This window comes from Oncorhynchus mykiss, chromosome 13 (genome assembly GCF_013265735.2).
Source record: "Oncorhynchus mykiss isolate Arlee chromosome 13, USDA_OmykA_1.1, whole genome shotgun sequence".
Lineage (NCBI taxonomy): Eukaryota > Metazoa > Chordata > Actinopteri > Salmoniformes > Salmonidae > Oncorhynchus > Oncorhynchus mykiss.
Window position 1 is genome coordinate 19481288 of NC_048577.1, and position 24370 is coordinate 19505657.

Genomic DNA, 24370 nt, shown 5'->3' on the forward strand with positions numbered 1-24370 from the left:
CCGACCGCATTATCTACCAAGAGAATTCTCTTCGATTATAATCACAGTCGTGTACATCCCTCCCAAGTAGACACCTCGACGTCCCTGAAAGAACTTCATTGGACTATGTAAACTGGAAACCACATATCCTGAGGCTGCATTTATTGTAGCTGGGGATTCTGAAAACAAGGCTCCCTAAGTTTTATCAGCATATCGAATGTGCGACCCGGGCTGGGAAAACTCTGGATCATTGTTACTCTAACTCCCACGATACATACAAAGCCACCCCTCGCCCTCCTTTCGGCAAATCTGACCACAACTCCATTTTGTTGCTCCCAGCCTATAGACAGAAACTAAAAACAGGAAACGCCCGTGCTCAGGTTTGTTCAACGCTGGTCCGACCAATCTGATTCCACGCTTCAAGATTGCTTCGATCACGTGGACTGGGATATGTTCCAGAACATTGATGTGTACGCTGATTTGGTGAGCGAATTTACTAGCAACTGCATCGGTGATGTTGTACCAAAAGCAACTATTAAAACCTTCACAAACAAGAAACCGTGGATTGATGGCAGCATTCGCACAAAACTGAAAGCGTGAACCACTGCTTTTAATCAGGGGAAGGCGACCGGAAACATGACCGAATACAAACAGTGTAGCTATTCCCTCCGCAAGGCAATCAAACAAGCTAAGTGTCAGTATAGAGACAAAGTAGAGTAGCAATTCAACGGCTCAGACACGAGAGGAAGGTGGCAGGGTCTACAGTCGATCGACTACAAAAAGAAAACTAGCCCCGTCACGGACCACGATGTCTTGCTCCCAGACAAACTAAACAACTTCTTCGCTCGCTTTGAGGACAATACAGTGCCACCGACACGGCCCGCTACCAAAACCTGCGGACTCTCCTTCACCGCAGCCAACGTGAGTAAAACATTTAAACGTGTTAACCCTCACAAGGCTGCCGGCCCAGACGGCAGCACTAGCCGCGTCCTCAGAGCATGCGCAGACCAGCTGGATGGTGAGTTTACGGACATATTCAATCAATCCCTATCCTAGTCTGCTGTTCCCACATGCTTCAAGAGGGCCACCATTGTTCCTGTTCCCAAGAAAGTTAAGCTACGTTAAACGACTATCGCCCCGTAGCACACTGGAAAGTTAAGTTCCTCGGTGTACACATCACGGACAAACTGAAATTGTCCACCCACACAGACAGAGTGGTGAAGAAGGCGCAACAGCGCCTCTTCAACCTCAGGAGGCTGAAGAAATTTGGCTTGTCACCAAAAACCCTCACAAACTTTTACAGATGCACAATCGAGAGCATCCTGTCGAGCTGTATCACTGCCTGGTACGGCAACTGCTCCGCCCATAACCGTAAGGCTCTCCAGAGTAGAGGTCGACCGATTAATCGGAATGGCCGATTAATTAGGGCTGATTTCAAGTTTTCATAACAAACGGAAATCTGTATTTTTGGGCGCCAATTTCCGATTATTAAAAAAATAAGATTTTCACCTTGTCAGCTCAGGGGTTTCAATCTTTCAACCGCACAGTTACCTAGTCCAACGCTCTAACCATTGCACTCCACGAGTAGCCTGCCTGTTACGCGAATATAGTAGAAGCCAAGGTAAATCGCTAGCTAGCATTAAACTTATCTTGTAAAAAACAAATCAATCATAATCACTAGTTATAACTACTAATCCAGTTTAGCAGGCAATATTAACCAGGTGAAATTGTCATTTCTGTTGCGTTCATTGCACGCAGAGTCAGGGTATATGCAACAGTTTGGGCTGCCTGGCTCATTGCGAACTAATTTGCCAGAATTTTACATAATTATGACATACATTGAAGGTTGTGCAATGTAACAAGAATATTTAGACTTAGGGATGGATGCCAACCGTTAAATAATAAAAAAAAACAGAACGGTTCCGTATTTCACAGAAATAATAAACGTTTTGTTTTCGAAATGATAGTTTCCTGATTCGTTCATCTTAATGACCAAAGGCTCGTATTTCTGTGTTATCATGTTATAATTAAGTCTGATTTGATAGAGCAGTCTGACTGAGCGATGGTAGGCAGCAGCAGGCCCGTAATCATTCATTCAAACAGCACTTTCGTGCGTTTTGTCAGCAGCTCTTCGCAAGCACAGCGCTGTTTATGACTTCAAGCCTATCAGCCTAATGGCTGGTGTAACCAATGTGAAATGGCTAGCTAGTTAGCTGGGTGTGCGCTAATACTGTTTCAAACGTCACTCGCTTTTAGATTTGGAGTAGTTATTCCCCTTGCAAGGGCCGCGGCTTTTGTGGAGCAATGGGTAACGGTGCTTTGAGTGTGGCTGTTGTCGATGTGTTCCTGGTTTGAGCCCATGTAGGGGCGAGGAGGGGGATGGAAGCTATACTGTTACACTGGCAATACTATAGTGCCTATAAGAACATCCAATAGTCAAAGGTATATGAAATACAAATGGTAGAGAGAGAAATAGTCCTATAAATACTATATTAACTACAACCTAAAACCTCTTACCTTGGAATATTGAAGTCTCATGTTAAAAGGAACCACCAACTTTCATATGTTCTCATGTTCTGAGCAAGCTTTTTAGCTTTTTTACATGCCACATATTACTTTCTTCTCCAACACTTTGTTTTTGCATTATTTAAACCAAATTGAACATGTTTCATTATTTATTTGAGGCTAAATTGATTTGATTGATGTATTATATTAAGTTAAACTAAGTGTTCATTCAGTATTGCTGTAATTGTCATTATCACAAATAAATAAATAAAAATATATATTTTTTTTACAAAAATGGCCGATTAATCAGTATCGGCTTTTTTTGGTCCTCCAATAATCGGTATCGGTGTTGAAAAATCATAATCGGTCGACCTCTACTCTATACCATCTACTGCATCTTGCCTATGCCGTTCGGCCATCGCTCATCCATATATTAATATGTACATATTCTTATTCATTCCTTTACACTTCTGTGTATAAGGTAGTTGTGAAATTGTTAGATTACTTGTTAGAAATTACTGCATGGTTGGAACTAGAAGCACAAGCATTTTGCAAAAATCGCATTAACATCTGCTAACCATGTGTATGTGACCAATAACTTTTCATTTGATTTGTGATTGAGGAAACAGCAAACAGCCGAGCCTCCGCCTGCCAGTGGCCCAGTGCTGACCTGATGATTAACAAAGACTCGTGGCCACAGACATCTCACTGGGCTATGACATGTAACATACCAGTGTTGTGTGCTGTTTAAATCTCTATGGAGGTCGGCCGGCCTAATGGATTCGTAAGCAGCTGTACAGGAGTTAGCTACTCACACATTGTTTCCACTGACCACAAGAACTGGGCCGTGTTCATGAGGCACCAAACGGAAGTAAACCAACTGAAACACGGAGGGACAGCCTGGACTTGCCCAATAACAAATGCGCATTTTCATGCAACAGAAAGTGATGAACACGACCCCGGCCAACCCAAAGCCAGTGGATGATCAAACAAACTCCTGAACAAGAGAAGAAAGACGAGTAGAAATGAGGGAGGAAACTGACAGAGCTAGGGGGTTAAGAGAACCGGAGGAAGTTTCTTTAAAAATGTCCTGAGAATTCTTGGTAAGGGTCTATCAGTGCCTGTGATAAAGACTACCGTAATTCATGTAAAAGGCACATTCCTGGTGTTGTGATGTCGAGAGGGTGTTGGAGTCAGGCGGGCCGACCGGCATGCTTATCACCACTCAGAGTAATGCACAGAATGAGGACGCAGGGTTCTGCATTGTGATCAAAGGTTTAAAGACCATGAGACTTGGAATAGGGAGCTGTATGGCTGACACAGCAGATAACAGGGTAGGAGTGGAGCAGAGGAGGCTGGTGGGGGGAGCTATATGAGGACAGGCTCATTGTCATGGCTGGAATGGAGTCAAACATGTGGTTTCCATATGTTTAAGGTGTTTGATACCATTCCATTTATTCCATTCCAGCCAATTACAATGAGCCCATTCTCCTATAGCTCCTCCCACCAGCCTCCTCTGGAGTGGAGATATTGTGGCGATACCATAGCCACATTAGGAAAAGTCCAATAGGATGGGAACAATAGGTTGCACTACATTTGTTAAATATCTACCCTGGATTATCAGCTTCATACTAGTCAGTCTCATATGTGGTAAGAATGCTGCTAAAACAGACAGAAACATCAGACATTCATCATGATACAATCCCCATAGATGCACAGTCCTGTTGCTTTGGACTAAAAGTACCAATATGTAACAGCATTAAATGAATATGAAATTAATCCAACAGCTCAACTGAGTGCATGTGCAAGTAACTTGCTTATCCTAGGTGCTTCCTATAGCATCTCTCTCTCTTCCCCCTCTCGAGGTTGACTCTTCAAGGGCTTTGTTTTAGCAGCACCTTGACCCAGACACCACACGGCTGCAGACAAAGACAGAGGCGTCACAGGACAGTGCACAGCACAGACAAAACAGTATAGCAGCCAGCCAGCCAGGCTACAGCCTACCAGCACTGCATCCCAACAGGCCAGAGGGCACCACCACCACTGATAGACTGACACAGCTACACTGCCCCCTTCTGGGCCAGGGGTGGTACTGCAGGCCGGGGGACAGGTGAACAAATTGGTTTTGCATGCATTGCGAGAATAGTATTAGCAGGGTAAGGCTGACACATTGCAATGTAAGGCACCTAAAAAAAAGGAAACTTCTAAAGTTGATTGTAGGAGCGTTGCTAAAATCAAGGCTATATCTAACTCTATGAGTTACTCCACTTTAACTTTACTGTTGTTTCACAGTGTGGCAACACTCAGAAACACAGAAGAATTTCAATGGAAGTGACTCAGCAAAACATGTCCATGTTCACCAGATGGTGGTGGTGACCTTTTAATTCATCAATACATGTTTGTTTTCTAAAACACCAATAAACAAAAACATTACTTACACAATGACCACAGTGATTAGCTTTGAAACCTGAAAAATCTAAGGGGTTTGTAAATTAACAGGGTTGGCCCACTTGGAAGCCCTCATGGCCAGTGTGTCTGTCCTGTCGCATTGCACCATTTCACTGTCCCACATGGACGTTAGGAAACATCTAACGTCTGTTTGGTCATCGGGTCAGCAATGTGCATGGAGACCTTTGCCAGGGATTTCCACAGACAAAGTAGACATGGAAGCCTAGAGTCAGTCTGTCACCCCAAACCCTGGAATGGATGATGGCATCCCACTGGGTCAAGTCACATTGAATTAAAACCTTTCTTAGGCAGCTCAATTCTGACATTTGTTTCACTAATTGGTCTTTTGACCAATCAGACCAGCTCTAAAACAAAATACAAATTAGTGGGAAAAAAAGCTTAGAATTGGTTTGCCTGTGTAAACAGCCTTGGACAGTGGTATCTAGTGAATATACTAGTCTCATGTGGCAACTAAACAAGAAAAACTATACAAGGTCTAATGAAGTAAGACCCCACTGAACAAGACTAGGAAGACTAGCCCTTTGGTGGGTTAAGAGACCTCTGCTAAGAGCAATTAACACCATTTTAAGGACCTCCACATAATGTTCTAGTATCATAAATCCACGTGGCACATCAACACTATCTTGTAAAGCATGAAACACCCGGAGAATCTCACTGCCAATACGTACACAGTGGGAGGCCGTTCCTTCTCTTGCTAGAACAAAAGCGCTACCTGCTGCACGCCGACCCGGTAACGACGATATTCTACTTGTAAAATCGCATATTTCATCAGTGGTCAACAACTTTGAGCCAATCAGAAATCACAAACTCCTAAATGGGGAAGCCAAAAGGAGTGACAACAAAAAGGGATTAGGGCATTTTCTCCACACATCCACAGTTAAATGTCATGAGCCACTCACACTCGATATGCAATGTAAGCTATGGGATGGTAGCTAGCTAAGTGCACAGATGCAATGCACAACAACACCAAATACTTCCTCCAAGCAAGCAAACGACTGACATGGACGTTATAATTAAATCACAATGAATTAGTTTCCATGAAACAGCTGCCCGTGTTAGTACAATGTCCTTAGCTAGCTAGCGAATATGTTAACGTTAGCTAGGTAAACATTTGGCTATGGACTGGCACTGGCTGTAGTTTCTTGCCAACTCAAATGGGATTATGGAGAATGAATTATGTTATTTCTTCATCTTTCTAGGTAGTCATCTAGCTGTGTCCATCTGGCTAGTATCAACAATCTAGCTAGCTAACCAACATTGGGAATCTAGACCATAAACTAAGCAACACACACCGACAAAGATTGCCAAACAACGCTACTGCCACCTCCAGGTTTGGAGTATTTTAACAAGGCTGAGTGGTTGACGACTTCAAGGTCTTTGCTGTGTGAACACAAAACAGATTGACTGCCGACATTTTGTTCAGAGGTGTTTTGTGTCTAAGCTATAAGCGTACAGAAGGAGCAGTTTGCTGTAGGTCTGTTCTGGTCAGCTCTGGTTGCAGCTAGCTAACAACAGACTCTTCCTGTTCTGTGCTACAGCCTAAACGTGGCTATTAATACCAGATCAACCACCAGGGAGATCACATGGCTATGGCTGCTGAGTCACACAGTGGAAATTATGTGGAGCTGGTGCTGGTTATGTTGCGCCTACCTAGTCACTGATCTCAGTATTTTAAGTTTTCCACTCCTACTAGTTATGGATTGGGTTTGGGGTGGGTAAACTAATCCTACATCTGTGGTTATAACCAGATTACTTACCGGACTAAATGACTGGACACTTTGGATGGAGATCACAAAGCAATGGCTGCTGAGTCAGAGGAGAAATATGGATCTGCCGGAGTCTGATCCAGATGAGTAGGAGTAGGTTGTCACTAGAAGCTGATCTGGGGTCTGTTTTGTGTTTTCCTGTCATAAATGGTCAAGAAAAGGATTTGGACGGATAAACTGATCCTAGATCTGTGGCTAGGGTTGATCAACCACCCACCATTGGAAACTCCTTCACAATGTAAGATGTGGTAGATGTCTCCTGGGACAGAGGTGCATTAATCATTCTCCACATGATTGGAACTGACATCTGACAATAGACATGCGTCTCAACAATGCATTCACTACTGTTAATACCACGCACAGAAAGCAGACCAGATCTAGTCTATGGGGGTGCTTGCACAGACCTGGATTGAGCCTACCAGGGGAAAATGTCATTTTCATGCTTAACTCCTTTAAAGCTATGTTCCCATAAGGTATTGAAAACCTTTTACACTTTATGCTCTTTATATAGCAGTTGATGAACTGACCTTCAGTGCAGCATCACAGACTGTCTGACACTGCCCCTTGGAGCAACAAAGTTCTCACAGATGATTATAGAAGCACATCAAAACGCAAGTGGTCTGCTTTGATGGCGATTGATCCAATCTTAAATAATTGACTTTAAAAAGACGGAGGAGCCTCGTTATAAATTCATCTACAGCAGCTACTGGCACGGAGCTGAGAATTCCAAAGCATTTTATCACCCCTTTATCGTCTAACACCTAGTATCTGAGGACAATGCACACCACTAAGTCATGTTAAATCACATGAATCAGATTGGTTACAATAAATAATTGAATTTTTAGCTCATCAAAAGAACTGTCTTTGTGCATGATGCTTGGGAAAGTCATGTAAATTGGCAAGTGAATGTGTGGGCCTTGTACTCTTACTTCAGAAATGCGTCCTTCCTTCCTTGTTTCCTTGAGGTAAAAGACAGATTTATTAGAAATGGGTTAGGGCTAGACCCGGTTTCCACGATAGCAATGTAATTTAGGCTTAGAAGTGTTTTAACGATGCATCTTTCTTACAAAAACGGCCGAAGACGTAACATGCTTTGCCCAAAACAACACGCAGAGAGAACGTTCTAAGTGCGTCGTTGGCGCATGCATCGTTACTGATTGGATCGAAAGAAAGGGAGCCCTGCTCTCGGATCATTAAAATCTTACCTTGACATTATAATTATTTCACAATGCTGACGACGGCTCAGCTCCTAGAGATATTACCAACTGCGGCTGCAATATTGAGGCGGCTTATTCCAATGCTTACCCAATACATAGGAAAAAAATATATATTAAAAAATACACAGATTTGTCACATCGTTACGCACGTTAGCATAATAACAAAATCCCCATCAAAATCTGTCAGTTTAAACTAGGGATGTTTTTTTTTGTTGCATTGGATGCTTCTCAATCCACCACATCCGCCGATGGCCACATCTGCGGTGAAAGAGCTGTGTGTCAGGCCTTGGGACATCCCGAAAATCCCGTTTGTAGTGTCTGAACGGTTTGGCCTACAGACTGTTATGAGCCCTATATGGAAAGATGACTCTCACGAACACGAGGGTGTCCTTCGTTTTGCTCTACGACCCCCACAAGCGTATTGGGACTCGTCTGAAGTCGGTAGAGCCTATCAGCCAACTTCTGTCTGTAGCGTCCGAACAGTTTGGGCTCCACACTAACAATGCATTTAAGTGTTTTATGAGTGGTCTGAGGCAGGCGTTACGATTACAAGCGTTTTCAAGTGCAACGTTAATAACAAGAGTTTTGGTGAACAGCTCAGAGATTTAACGATGCTCCTACGAAGGTACTAACGATGAACTTAACCTTAAGATAGTTTAGGGAAACCGGGCCCACAGCAAAGTTAGCTCCTTCTTGTTTTCACCAATTCAGATCTGTGATTACTTTCAAGAAAGGTAGGAAGGAAGGAAGGATGGATGCATTTTTTTTTAGTATTTGAACAGGGCCTATGAACTGAATGAACTCACTATATAAACCCAGAGCTGCATGGAAAGAATTCAGCGCAATGGAGGTAAATGTAATATTTAACCAACACTGCCACCTAGTGGGCATCTAATGCTAAAATGTTATCTTCTGAACTACTACCACTACAACAAAAACAGTGTGGGAATGATGCATCAGTGTAGAGTTTTGTTGTTAAAATGCATGGTTTATTTGCATTAAAGATATCTTGGATCTCAAAATCTGAATTTCATTCCCACTGGGCGCACACTGGTTGAATCAACATTGTTTCCACACCATTTCAATGAAATTACATTGAACCAACTTGGAATAGACGTTGAATTGACATCTGTGCCCAGTGGGTGGTGTCTTACAGGGTGCTGTAGTCATGGCAACCTGACCTCTTGCTCTCCATGGGCTCAGAATCAATCAGCTAAGTCCATTTGAGAATATATCCAAACATACTTATTCTTGCACTGTGCCCTCTCCATTTTAACACATATGATTTTAAAGGGAGTGACACTTGAACACATGGGCTTATATCAGTTGATTGCTTTTAAAACAAAAGTATTTAAAAATAACAATAAAACTACAATTTCTCTTTTAGTTCAGAGTTAGACTACACATCTATTGAAATGATTCACAAAAAAAAAAAAAAGAATTGTTAACATGTAACCCAACTGTCAACGAGGCTACAAATATGACATTCTAATTCATTAACAAACCAAGGAACAAGTAATACTAACCCCAACACCTGAGAAACCAACTAAAATATAATTCCTAAGAGCTTACGATTAAAGAGTTAACTAATAAAAAGTGTATCAGGACACACCGGACCTCAATCCTCTGCGTCGACAAACTGCTCCTCCACGCTGCGGATGATGTGGCGAACCCATTTGACGGGGGCTTGGTGGTGGGTGGCAGGGCTGTAGTCGGTTGCTGTCTGGGGGTGGGGAGGGCAGGGAGTCTGGTTCAGGGTCAACCCCTGTAGGGCCACTCTATCCACATCCTCTGGGCCTGAAAAGAGGAACAGAAGATTCATGGCAATTCTGGCTCGTATTCAGTTGGGCAAACTGTAGCAAAACATATTGAAACGGACAACGGAAATCTGTGTCCTCATTGAGGTATTCCCTCCCAGTTTCATTCAGCTCAAAAACAATTTATCCCTACTGAACACATGTCATGTTCTGGAGGAGCAAAACTCTGAATGCTGCAGATATAAATGTGTTGCATTCGAGCGGACATTATTCCCTATTCAGCAGGGCAGAAAAGCATGTCTGTTCTATAACATTGATATCTAAATGTTCTGTAGCAAGCAGCCCATTGAAAATCTTCAGTAGTTCAAGATATAGCAAAATGGAAAACAAAACAAAATGTCTTACTGAAGAAGCCCTCTAGCACCTGTTTCAGAAAAATGAGTTCTCCAGTTTGGCATTACTGAGCACCACCCTACATGAAAAAGTCCTAAGTAGAGAAATGATATACATATATAAAGTTGCACTGTTAGTGCTGCCAAAACTTTAATGTGTCAACATTTCTATACAAACCAAGAGAACAAGACAAGACTTGATATATTACTAGGTCTGAAATAAATAATGGTCCCTTCCTTGCACTACCAATTGTCTAGTAATATGGATACATTGTTATTGACCTGGGAGTAATGGCAGTAAGTTACATACAGTATAGAGTCCAATATTTGAATCTAACTTGTCCTAGACCACTGGTCACTAACCTTTTCAGAGCTGAGATCACTTTGAGTCAATATGCAGGTGGAGATCTACTGCTCAGATATTTTTTTTTAAACATGACTTAATAAACGTAAGCCTATGCTACATTAACCTATGAGGTTTGTGCAGTAGGCTATAGCCCAATACATTATCACAGCATATTGGCTATGCTTGAATTGCCCTGCCAATGGCATTACAATGTTGTTGTTCTCAGACAATTGTATTATGTTTCAAAACTTGAGGTATATGATCACACTGGTAATATTAGATAATTGTATGTATTACTTGTTATGCACAGCACCGCTGCGTGAGCATAAATTGAAATAATTCACTTTAAAAAAATATATATTTTACTGGACTGATGGTGCCTGCATATTACCGTCTTCCAGCCGATGGCGAAACTCGAGTCTCACTTCATTCTTTCTGCCTCATCCACCAATTCATGGGAGAAGCGCGTTTTGTGAGTACTGACGAAAGTGTGGAGTAATGAAAGCAGGGAAGACTTAGGTTGCTGGACCCTGTAGCAAAATAAAACACGAGTCGTTGCTAAAACATAACTTCAGCCAAAAGCACATCAATTGCTGGGTAAAACACATCGAGGAAAGAGCTGCCGCAGAGACAGAAATCCGGTCACAGGCAGAGCTAACGGAGCTAGAAATTACATTTTTATTTGCACTTTTAAATAAAATACAGGTAATGTCAAGTCACATACATATATATACACACATATATTTGACTCTATTTATTTGTATGTAAGTGTCATTTTCACTGCTAATTATAAGCGTGTATGCTGAACACTGATACATGTTAATTTTTTTTTTTACATATGTTATATATATATATATATATATATATATATATATATATAAAAAAAATTGTGTGTGTATGTGTGTTTTCTATCGCACTGTTGAATATAACAATTATGTTTTGTATGTTACATTTGTTTGTCCAAAACAACATTACATATGTAAATAGGTTTGCTGTTGCACTTTTGAATAAAATTATTAAAAGTAGTTTTTTTTTATTGTAATGTCTTTCCCACTCTCTAGTGATGCGTTCCACATCAAGGTAACAACGGATGACAATTAAGAATGATAGGACAGCCATTTGCCTGGTTCTTCTTACTTTTTGAAGTTAGGAGCACCAGTGCTACAAATAAGACGCAACTTCTGCTTTTGGACGTTAACAAGGCAACACCGCATTTTAAATCCTCCTCCACATTTACTGGATTAGTTGTGCAGAAGAGAACCTCTCCAGACAGTATTATATTTTTCTGGTCAGAACCAGAAAGAAACGCTGCTCAGGCTTCTCTATCGTCTCATGGAAGCTGCACGGTGATCCGAGTTCTGAATGGCCTGCTGTTGGCCGATATATGTGCACTTGATTGGGGTCGCTGAGTAGGCGGAGTTTGTACCTTCAGACACATGAATTAAGTGCACCTACTACAAACCGAGTGAAACGAATAAAACAAACAAAAAACAGGAACGCAAGGCGATCGATTAGTAATTTCTTGGAGATCGGGATCGACCGGTTGGTGACCACTGTCCTAGACGGTAGTCCTTGATGTACTATATAAATAGACAAATGAGGAAACGCACAACAGTGGTGGGTTTGGCCATAGAAAGAACAACGTATATGCAAAAAATACCTAATCTCTACTGTAAAATAATGGTGGTGGATTTTTGATGTTATGGGACTATTTTGCTTTCACTGGTCCTGGGGATCTTGTACCAAATATCATGACATTTTAGCCAAAAACCTGGTTTCCTCTGCCAGGTGGCTGAAACTTGCCAGCAAGTGGATCTTCCATCAACACAATAACCTCAAGCACACATAAAAATCCATGGTTAATTGACCACAAAATCATCATTTTGCAAAGGCCATCTCAGTCTCTGGACTTGAACCTCATTGAAAACCTGTGGTGTGAATTGAAGAGGGAAGTCCATAGGCGCAGACAAAGGATATCAAATATCTGGAAATATTCTGTATAGAGGAATGTTCTAAGTTCCCTCCCAATGTGTTCTCCAATCTCATAAAACATTTTAGAAAAATTCTCAGTTCCCTTATCCTCGAAAGGAAAGGTTGCCGGAGTATTAAACAGCAGATACAATACATTTGACCCCCCCATTCTGAGCAATTGTATTAGTATAAAATAATACTTTCATACAATATAGCTCAGTATTTGTATTAAAAAAATAATAATAATAATTTTTTGCTATTTTTATCAAGGGGTCCAATAATTCCAGACCCCACTGTATCTCGCCCCCTCCTTACCATATGGAGCAAATCCATATGTCTCAAAGCTTCCTATCTCCTCCTCCCAGTTTTCTTCCTCATATGATGGCAGAGGTGGGGCTGGTGGCGTTTTTTTTTTGGACTTCTTCCTCCATTTCCACCTATACCTGAAAGGATAGGCCTGCTTGTACCTACGCCCTGGAGAAGGGTCCAGTATACCATTGCATGAATATATCTGCTTTCTCTCTGGGATGGTTTTGGCACCAATGCACAAGCCTGGGGGGTTACTCGTTGTCTGGGGCATGGTCCACTGTCACAGGTCTCCCTCAAGAGTTTACTGTAGGCCTGCAGAGAAAAGCATGAACACAGAGAAATGTTGTCATATCAGCTGATAAGCAGTGCTTGACTTGGGCGGGTGCTCGCCAGAGCCGCGTACCTGCACCTCAAATGTTCTATTGTTTGAGCTCCTGTACCTCTTATAGAATATATGTTCAAAATTATTGTGGAGCACCTAAATATAAACAGTTCGGTCCAAGTCAAGCACTACTAATAACGTTTGACACTTTTGAAAAAGGAAAATGCTCATCAAACGGTGAGCAAGTCTATCGATAGCAACACATTTAAGTAGTATATGCTGTGGAAGTTGTCACTGTAATGTCATCTCCCTCCAAAAAAATTGATTGATTGGCGTCGGCCGTTGAACATTTATTTACTTCGAATATGATAAAATTCAAATTTCAACAATAAAAACGAGAGATTAATTCATTTTTGGTTCACAGCATCATTCTACAAAATTCCAGCCGTTAGACAGAGAAATCTTGCACTATCGATATCACCTTGCTGCTACACATTTTGACGAGGCAAGTTCTCCTTCACTAATAATTAAACCGACATTGATTATAGGCTACATTTGACAAAATACTGCGTGCGATGCTAAATGAAGTCTTCCGGTTGCTAATATATTGATTGTTCGATAGTTAGCCAACGTCGTTTGCTAGCTAGCAAGCTCACTTTATTCCAGCATCAATTAACATATACATTTTACCCCTTTCATGTAAACTCAACAGCTCAATGTAACTACATAAACTTGGGTTTCAGAAAGGGCAATTCTAAAAATAAAATCAAGGTAAGGTAAATTGCTAGCTAATTAACCAAATCCTCGTACACGTACCTCCCGTGGGCTTCGAATGCAGTGTTAAACGTCAAGCGCACCGTGGAGTCTCTGTTCTGACATCCACGTGGGTTACTGCTTGGTTTATTATTTTGTACCGATTCGTTTTTTTTTCCTTCAGTCCAACCCTATGTATTCTCTGTAGGACAACTTATTGAAACATGCATATAATATAATTTAGTGCCCCATTCCACCATCATAATCTTGAATCAATTGACACAGTATGAATCAGGGGTTTAATGTACGTGTTGAAGTACACTGATCTAGATCATTTCCATCTCTTTGAGAATTCTCTGGGTCCCACAAGTCATTTCTCAGAGCTGAGATTTAGGTCAGCATAGATAGAGGATCCACATCAGGCACACTGCAGATAGAGAGTTATGTCTATACAGGAAATCCCACATTAGGACCAAATTTGATCAATTGTTGCAAACCTGTTTTACTGCATTTCTGAATCAATGGCAAGCATTACTATTCCCAAAACAGGACCGAGTATTCCTTTCATCATACTGTAAGAAGTTGACATTTTCATTTCTGAAATTAGCATTCATCAGGTTGTAATCATGCCAGGGCAAATCTCTTTATTTACAGCTTAAAGTTGTTTGTACATCACAATTGCAGATAAGACCTCATACCATAAGTAGTAGCCTACTTACAGCCACATACAGTACAGTGCTTCAATGTATCAGTAACAATGGTATGTGGTAGAGAAATAGGACAACAGAAACAAGGTAACAGAAAATCACAAACCCAAGCCATTCTTATTGCCACAATGCCACACCTTGTGCACTTTAAAATCCAACCTCTCAATATCTTGAAGAGTAGGAGACTACATATTTCATTGTGTTGGGAAGTATTTAGGAGCACACAAATGGGAAACGTTTGAGTTTATTTAAAATGTTGCAAGTTAAACTTTGTGACAGTGCTCAACAGGTGATTGATTGGCTGTTGCACTGTCTGAAATGGGATGCCATTGGTCAACATCACCTCAAACGATAGGAGGGCTTCTACATGAGGACGAGGTCAACGCTCAATTTGAAGACATTTCTCAATGTATCTCAACTTCATTTCAATTTGTGTGAAGTGAATCTTTCAAGGTTGTAGAAGTAAACCTTGTAGTTCCAGGTTGGTATGGTATAGAGAAAAGTAATATTTCTCAGCAGTTTATTTAGTGTATAGGAAGACAGGGGGAAACCATATCAACATACTTTGAAAGGATGCAGAAACCAAAGCGATCTTAAAAGCAATGGACACCGCATTCATAGATAGGTTACCGCAAAAACAGAAAAAAACAAAATATTGCCCCAATGCTCATCTGTTTTTAAATAAAAAAACCTTGTGCTGTGCCTCCCGAGTGGCGCAGCGGTCTAAGGCATCATTATAGACCCGGGTTCTATCCCAGTCACCAGTTGTACCGTGTTTCCTGTAACACATTGGTGCGGTTGGCTTCTGGGTTAAGCGAGCAGTGTGTCAAGAAGCAGTGAGGTTTGGTAGGGTCATTTTTTGGAGGACTGGCTGTCAACCTTGACCTCTCCCGAGTCCGTACGGGAGTTACAGCAATGGGACAAGACTGTAACTACCAATTGGATATCACGCAATTGGGGAGAAAAAAATACAAAATAAACTTGTGCTGTAACAGTTTTATAAACTAGAGTTGATTACCTGGCCATTTCCTGATAGAACTGTATAAAATTGTATTTTTGTGGTCTCATCTGTAAAAGTGTGGTGAGTGGCACAATACAAATCCTAACTAAAGTATCTGTACAACATTTACAAGTCATGAACATCATTCAGACAATTGTTTTTAAAGCAACAGTAAAAATATTCATTATTAAGTTGTCTAAACAACATAGCTATATTAAGAAAAAGAAAAATAGATAAGTGTTTTAAAGGCACGAATACCAGAAAAGGTGAAAACATGCAAAAATAAGAAAAAACAACATATTTTTGTGCAAGGAAGCAAAACATACGGTTAGAGCAATTTAATTTACAGCAGGTTATCCCCTTTGCCTATCAACGTCCTCTCAAATACAGTAGTACAGCAAAGGCCTACTGTATGACATTTGAAAACTGTCTCAACAAAATGTAGATTTGTACACAAAAACCCATTAGGTTTTAACAGAGAGAATGTTAGCTACGTGAGACATTCATGATATTTACAGTATACTAGCCAAAGGGCAAACACTACCCATATACTCTATATAGACTCCAGTATGATTGCTATTCCAGTCTTATTAGTACCAAACTCTAGTCTACAGTAAGTGAACTTCTGATGAATATACTGCAGTATACTACAGTATCTTATATAGAGATGATAGGGATGATTCAATGAGCCAGACTGACATGGCTTAACACCCAGAGGAAATTCATAAAACACATTGAGATGTGGAATAACATAGAGATAAATACTGTATCTATCTCTATGCAGAATGCATTAAGCATTCTGTACATTCACATCCATAGGGTTACATTCATGTGCTTGTACATTGTTATGCTGTTGACTTGACAGCCCTGTATGCTGGGAGGGTTTGTCTCTTGTTCAGTGTGGATATAGTGAGAGTGGAGTGGCAGTGTCCGACACAGAAATATAAAGCATATAGGCTAATGGGCTAATACCCACATACAAAAATAGTACAGTATACTATAAAAATACTAAAGTACCTACTATAGAATTCTATAGTAAACTGTAGTATACTATACTACACACTGTACTATTCCTTGATCATGTGTACAGTAGTACTTACTATAGAATGTTATAGTATACTATAGAAACTATAGTAAATACTATAGTATTAGCCACAAAAAAATACTGTAGTAAATACTACAGTATCTTAACTGCATATACCCTGCCCATTCCCCTCCCCCATATTGCAATTTGTACCACCCATAAGTCAGAAAACTACATGCCAAGTATGGACCATGTTGTGTGTTCCCTACAAGTTATAGAAAAGAGCAGAAGCTCTGAACAATCGGTTTAGACCCCAGTCCTAGCTACAGGTTATGGAAAATTAGCTCTTTTAGTATTTCTCCAGTAGGTTTCCTGAAGGAGAAAGCCTCCATTTCTATGTCAAAGATAATAAAACAAAAACAATGTAGTAAATACTACAGTAATGTCTGCAAATACACTACAGTAAATACTACAATCCACAAAAACAATACATTATTACTATAGTATATACTACAGTTTTCGATTGTTACAGTATTTATACTATAGTTAACTGTAAATACTACAGTATAATACAGTAACTACTACAATAAATACTACAGTATAACACAGAATACTACAGTAAATACTACAATATTCACTGCAGTGTTTTTGCGGACTCCGTAAGTCAGAAAAAAAGTCAACAAAACACTACAGTAAATACTATAGTATATATAGTATACTATATTTTTTTCATGTGGGTAGCTATAGCAGCTCTATTCAATGGGACATCCTTCATAGCAGATATCCCAGGTCTAACCAACTTATTTAGACAGACTTACCACAGAATGTCTGAGTAGAAAATAATGATGATTAAGAGGAATTGGCATCCGGAAATTCTCAACTAGCCAATTAACAACTCACTGTGTGAGTTAAGGATTTACTATATGGATTTATCATACAGTATTACTCTACACAGATCATACTGTACCGTCGTCTCAGAGTTCCCTAGGAAGGCATTCTTCTCTTATCTTCCTCTGTACTGTACTGACCGATACACTTCACCTGTTCCTTCTTGACTTCACAAAGCCATTCCATCCTCCTGAAAGCATTCCATCACACCAAGTTCTGCTGCCTCTCATTATCACTTCACATGACTGATATCTTCTTGAGTCAAAGCCAATACCTTTTGACATGGAGATGCTTGTACAATACTTTCTCTCTCTTCTCCCTCCTTTCATCTCTTTCTGTCACTCTTCTTACGCACAGAAACACGTGCTGCTTTACTTTCTTCATCAACATGCCTCTACCCACATACTGGTCTTCGGCGATCAAACACAGATCAACTTTAAGGAAGCAGTGGGGATAGGGTTGTCTGGAAGCTAAAGATCTGTTTGTCTATCTGCCAGTCTCTCTCTGTTCCTATCTTCTGTTCCTATGGCTACAACGCATGCTATTGAAGATCAATAGATTTGTGTTCACATTGTTTCAACACACACCACTAGAGTACGTACATCCAGTGTTCAACAACCAGTAATGCCCTACATATTCAAAGCACCTGCCCAGTATAATTATTTTTCCCAGTAATAATTAATCTCGATTGTGTTTAAGACTAAAGATGAGGCTGTGAGAAAAAAATAGAGAACATAGAAGAAAGTGCATGAAGGAGACATGAGGGAGATACCAACATCTGTTGATGAGTCACAGAATAGAACAGAAGTATGATGGCGAAGTACCAAAACTTTAGTAGTCAACACAGAAATTCCCCTATAGCTCCAGTCGCATATTCATTAGGCCACACCGTAGCAAAACGTTTAGCAATGGAACACAAAAACTCGTGTTTCTAATTGGACAAGTCCAGGTAGTACCTCCCAATTTGTCTGTTTATCTTCTGTTTTGTGCCTAAGTTCACAGTTCCACTCCTGGGGCAGCAGGGGGCAATGATGTCCAGCAGTCCCAGGCCCCAACATGGCTAGTCTTCCTTTCCCTTTCCCATTCCCGGAAGGGGTTCTAGTCGTGGGTTTCTAGTTGGGGGGTTCTAGGTGGTCTTGATCTCCAAGATGGAGGGGTTGTGGTCCAGGATAGACAAAATTATCTTGTCCATGTACTGCCGCAAACGGAAGTTGATCTCTTCCTGCTCCTTGAGGGCCTCCATCAACTGTGGAGAAATATCAAATTAATGTTATGTTACCATCAGATATGGTGGTGCATTATCTGGTTATACCAGCTAACCCTGATGTCATGCAGAATGCAACTCTTCAGGTCTTAGGCAAGGTTACTCATCAGACAAGCGTGGTCACCATACCATCAGAACGGTTACACCAGCAATACATTCTTTTATGATAGTAATGTAACCTACTGCAGGCCTAAGAACCTGATCACATACATGCCTACTGTCTAAATGCTATGTGTACTATGCCCTTAATCAATGGGGTTACTCTTGCAGGGTTACTCCGAAATGATCAAATCATCAAATGATTAGCATTATAAATGAAAAACTCACGTCGTCTCGTGAGGCATTGTCTATCTCGGCAGCCAGCGACTGGGCCTTGGTCTGGGTGGCAAACAGGTTCTTAGCCTCATACAGACTCAGACTGAGGATCTGACCATTCAGGTCGTCGTTCTGTTCCCTCAGTTTCAGGTTCTCCTGTTGGGTGGTGTGGGGAGTGAAGGAGGGAGGAAGGGACAAAGAGGGGAGGGTGGGAGTTTGGGAGAGAGAAGTGGGAGGGGGAAGTAGAGGGAGAGAGGAAGGAAAGAAAGAGAGAGAGAGCGATGAGGGTCATAGTTTGATTTGGCAGACTGAAGCGATGGGTTTTAGAGGGGGTCCACATCTTGATGAGATTCATCTCAATTCTCCAAGCGCCCCACTTCATCCACACTGTTTCAGTAGGCAAGGCCTGTTAGATTAGACTACTGAAGCCTCACACAACTACACCCACGACAAACCATCTCTCGATTTCAACAGCAGCCGACACAGCACACTACATCTACGGTAACACCTACAGGACAGGACACGGGTTATTATGTTTATCAAGGTGTTATGGCACAAACTGCGCCCTGTGTCGACAGGGGGTGAAGCTCTATAGGCGCTGTATGGTGGTGATATTAGCTGTGGTTAATGGGAAGGGTAAAAGGTTAATGCTCACAAGAAACAACAGTGGGTTTGTTTACCGTCTGACCGTGACGGAGGCGTGCCCCAGCGGATACTACGAGGTGGCGGAGGTCAGAGGTCAGAGGAAAGTCCTGCGAGACAAACCGCTGGACACACAGAGCAGGAGCAAAGAGGAGCACAGGGAGACATGAGAGGGAAGAGACTCATTCATCCCTGTTTGGAATACTATCACATCAGCTAGCTGATCTGCATTCTCTTTTGAACCCTTTCTCAAATATGAAACAGTGCCATTATAAAATAACAGATTTTAAATAGTAACCTATGAGTGTTTTAAATAAGGAGTTTCAGATAAACACCATTTGATCTAAAAGTGTTGAGAAAAGAGAAAAAGGGCATCGCATATCTGCCTGACACCAATTAGAGACAGAAGTAATGTTTCTCTTCCAGCCCTGTAGTTTAAACTTTGAATCAAAGCCTGTGACTGCAGAAAATAGTCTGGGTACCAGTCTTTTTAGCTAACATTCCACCCCTTGCCACTCCTGTCATTTGCTAAATGTAACAGCTGAGCAGAGACGGCTACCAGGCTAGTGTGAGAGCGAGAGAAAACAGAGAGAGAGAGAGAGAGAGAGAGCAAGACAGATCCAGATGAAAGCTGCAGGCAAGGCGAGGCATTGTGATTACTCTCCTAGCGTTACTGTCAGTTTGACAGTGTGTACTGACCGAAGGCAAGAAAGATGCCTACAGTAGAATATCAAATCTTTACACGTGAAGATACTGCAACACTGCATGTCCCCAGCATTAGAGCCTCTTGCCTGTGTTTGCCTCGAGGCTTTGTGGTTTAGTATCATAACGTCTGCCTTGCCTTGAGGACATCTTAGAAACACTTTCATCTTGATCTCTTATCTCATGGTTATACTCGGTCCGATGCTCCTAACAAGGTTGGGGAACAGTAACAATGTAATTTCACTGCCCTTGACAGACAGATATCACTGGTTTTCACTGCCTAGAAATGGCACACTATCTAAGAAGTCGAAAGGACAACACTTACAGTAGATAAGACGCACTGTAGATAGATATGACGCACTGTAGATAGATATGACAAGTGTATGCCACTCTATATATTGAGAGTGTATTCACAGCATTTGACTATCACACAAAACACTGTTCACTCGCACACCAGCAAATAGTGTTGGCATATACAATCACATACAGTATACTTAGAGGTGGAATTGAGGGGGGACGTGTGTAAAAAAAAAAATGTTTTTTTAAACACTGTGCAAAATATTGTTTTTGAGCCCCGCCTGCTTAAGTCGTTTGCCCAATTACATCCTAGCAAATACACCAAAAGAGGAAGTAACAATGCATTCATATAGAGTTAGCATTGGCCACTAGCTCTCAAGCCCACCTGTTTGAGTCTCTTGACCTCGTGCTCCAGCTCCATCTCTCTGGTCTTGGCGTTGAACTCCGTCAGCCCAGATGAGGAGCTGCGGCCGCGGCCAGGCTTCTCTGTCTCCAGCTTGAACAGCTGCAGGTGCTCCAGCTCCCGACGAAGGTCCTCAATCAGCTGCAGGAGGAGGGAGACAACCAGGGACGATATGCGGTAGCTGTCGTGAAGACTGTTTAGTATAAAGAGTACCTGGGGTAGCCATGTAGACCAGTCTGATGCAGTGGGCAGGACTGGTTTATGTGCAAACGTATTCTATACAAACACTCAGCTACTAGAGACTTCAGAGGAGTGGGAGCGGCATCATGAGCTTTCGTTTCACACTACATGTAAAAGTGTGTATAAGTGTGTGTACACGCAAGTGTGTGTGTGTGTGTGTGTACGCGTGTGTGTTTGTTTGTGTGTGTGTGCTATCCCTCCTCCCACCTCCTGCATGGCCTCCCTCTCCTTCTGGAACTCGTGTCTGTTCTGCCTCAGCTTGTCCATCATCTTCCTGTAGAGGTCCATCTCATCCTTTAGCCTCAGACTGGTGTCCTCCAGCTTGTATGTCATACGCTGCTTCTCCTGACAACACACACGTATAGACACATTCCAATGCATGTGATGATTCACAGAGAATAAAGCACGGATAGTTTTTCAAAAATATGCCTGATTCACATTACAGGCCAAAGCCAAGGCAATCTGTTCTGGGCTGGACTGGTTACGCATCCACTATAGTTGCTGGAGCCGTGCTGGGACGGCCAATGTGAATAGAAGAGCCCCAAGCCAGCACAGTGCAGTTTGGGTCGGCCCTATAAGCTTAGGGAGAGGCAAAATAATACAGCAAGCTAGACAGGGCGGAGTCAATCAATCTCAAAACTGACCCCGATTACCCAATAACCTCGGCTCTACCCCCAACCTCCAGAGTAGCTCATCAAAAATTAAAGTCACATGGTGTTCACACAATAAAGGTCCCACAGTATGAATAAGGCATTAGGTTGTTAGGATGTATGCAGTAAGCAAGAACACAGTCAGTCTAATAATGCACAGTGAATAGTCCTGTAAGAAGAAACATTAAAGACACATACCTTAAAATTAACTATAATTTTAATGAATTTACAGTACTATGCATAGTGCAAATACTGCAACAACAGAAAAATACTGCAAAAACAGCTATTCATACAAATATTCTCTACAGCTGGCAATGAAATGTTACCTGGCTACCCAAACTCCTTGCTCCCTCCAAAGGCTATGTCACACCCACTGACATTAGTTTCTTCTTCGCAATGAGTCTGGATCTGAGTCCCTCTCCAACGATTTTTAGAATGGAGCAACATTCTAGCCATTATGATTGGTTCCGGAAACCAATAGGTTGGGCCAGAGACAAAATACACGTGGGTAAAGCCGCGGTTTGAACATCCGTCATTGGCTTTGATACAATCAAATCGCTGATGACTTTACAACACCACTCATTTTGATGTCGCCACAAACGACTTCAACGATGGCAGTCTCAGACTGAAGTATGTAGTGAAATAATTAAGTTTGAGTCGTCAGGCAGCCTGACGTGTATAGCCTAGCAATTAGTTAGTTAGTGTGACTCTGTTAGGAGTTCACACAATCACACAATCAAATGATCATGCCAACTCCCTTGGATGTTTTCACCAGGCAGGCTGGAAATAGAGGTGTTGATATGAGCCCAGCTGTAGCCTTCACACCTCCAAACGTGTGTGTGTGTGTGTGGCTGTAGCAATTGGTCACGTGCTGTTGATGGGTGGGTGTTGATGTTTTTGTAACCAGTTATCGAGGTCTCTGTCTGTGTAGAGATAGTAGTACTGGAGCCTACTGTGTCTCTGAGGATGATATGCAAGCAAGCACATACCTCGTCCAGTTTCTCTGTCTGAGACTTCAGTCTGCACATGTTCACCGATATATCCCCGTTCTCCTCCTCTAGCTGTTGGACTCTGTAGGGGAAGAAGAGGAAACACATTATGATAATTCATCCATGTTTACTATACTGTATGTCCGGGTTATTCAAAACAAGGCCACTAACAAAGAGAAATGGAAATTAGCAGTACTGAGGACCTCAAGGTCTGGATTTGGTATCTAGCTCAAGGCCTAATCTATGCTATCTACCTAGCTCTATGGACTACACTCTTAGAAGAAAGGGTTCCAAAAGGGTTCTTTGGCTGTCCCCACCCTTTTTGATTCCAGGTAGAACCCATTTGGGTTCCATGTAAAAACCCTCTGTGAAAATGATTCTACATGGAACCCAAAATAATTTTACTTGCAACCCAAAAGGGTTCTTTAAAGGGTTCTCCTATGTGGACAGCCAAAGAACCCTTTCAGGTTCTAGACAGCACCGTTGTGTACACTTATAGACGTAAATATGAGTATCTACGATGCAGTGTATAAATGATTGAAGTAAGTGTGTGTGTTACCGGTTGTGTAGCAGCTCTAGCTCAGTGTTCTTGTCTCTCTCCATCTTGCTGTAGGCCTCACGGTGTCGTCTCTGCTCCTCCTCTGTGTTCTGCTCTGCCCGCGCCTCCTGGTCCTTCAACTGCTCCTCCAACTCGTGGACCCTGTGAGTGACACACACACACAAGCCAGCACACACGCACATAAACAAACATAAGCATCAATGAGATATGCAAAAACATGCTCACACACACACATTTATATATTTAAGAATAAATGTGTGTGTGCGTGCATTCGTGCATGCATTTGTTTGTGTGTATGTGTATATCTACGTGTGTATGTGTGTGTGTGTGCGTGGGTGGGCATGCATGTGTGTGTGTAAACCTCCTACCTGTGAACCAGCTGTGTGTTCTCCTGCTTCAGCTTGGACTTGAGATCTCCGTTCATCAGCGTGTCATTCTCCAACTCTGCTACCTTCTTCTCTAGGTAACTCACCTGTGTGTGGGAGAGAGACAGAGAGAGGAGGAGGGGGAGAGAGAGCGAGAGGTTAAAAGATGTTATATCATTCGTTTATCCAATGTCCTTACATCAGCCAGCACAATCAGCAACAAGCTGTGCCAGAGCCATTCATCTCCATTCACAGCAGAACACAGGTTGACAGTAGCAGCCAATGCAATCAATTTCCCAATTGGTATCCTATCAACTTTCACCTTAATAGAATGGAGTGCAGGTAGTGGAACGGTCACAGACAGAGACAGACACGATAAATGGCAGTCCCTTCCATATAATTAAACAGAACACAATGTATCTCTACGGTACCTTCTCAGTGATGTCGATGTCACAGGAGTCGATGCTGTCTCGGAACAAGTCCTCCGTGCTGCCGTTGCTGCTGCTGAAGTTACTGGTGTGGAGGAGCTGCCTGCAGAC

General features: G+C 41.8%; 1 protein-coding gene and 1 non-coding gene across 5 annotated transcripts in view; one reads left to right on the plus strand and one right to left on the minus strand.

Annotated features, from left to right (window-relative positions):
- Positions 1–14404: 14404 nt before the first annotated feature.
- The window catches only part of LOC110485835 (rab11 family-interacting protein 4A), an 88973-nt gene continuing 79007 nt past the window's right edge, over positions 14405–24370 (minus strand). For 2 of the 4 annotated variants that reach the window (XM_021557027.2, XM_021557026.2), the window contains 9 exons: positions 24263–24362; positions 23835–23938; positions 23467–23607; positions 22908–22989; positions 21476–21613; positions 21011–21169; positions 19665–19751; positions 18997–19140; positions 14411–18651 (listed from right to left, as the gene is read on the minus strand). In XM_021557027.2, the coding sequence (XP_021412702.2) occupies positions 18532–18651; positions 18997–19140; positions 19665–19751; positions 21011–21169; positions 21476–21613; positions 22908–22989; positions 23467–23607; positions 23835–23938; positions 24263–24362 (1075 nt within the window). In that variant the 3' untranslated portion in view covers positions 14411–18531. Of the gene's footprint in view, positions 18652–18996; positions 19141–19664; positions 19752–21010; positions 21170–21475; positions 21614–22907; positions 22990–23466; positions 23608–23834; positions 23939–24262; positions 24363–24370 lie in introns of all 4 variants that reach the window. The other 2 variants (XM_021557029.2, XM_021557028.2) reach the window with 2 other exon arrangements.
- Positions 16853–16907, plus strand: LOC118938567. Its single transcript, XR_005035776.1, has one exon. It is a non-coding gene; the product is annotated as a U7 small nuclear RNA (small nuclear RNA).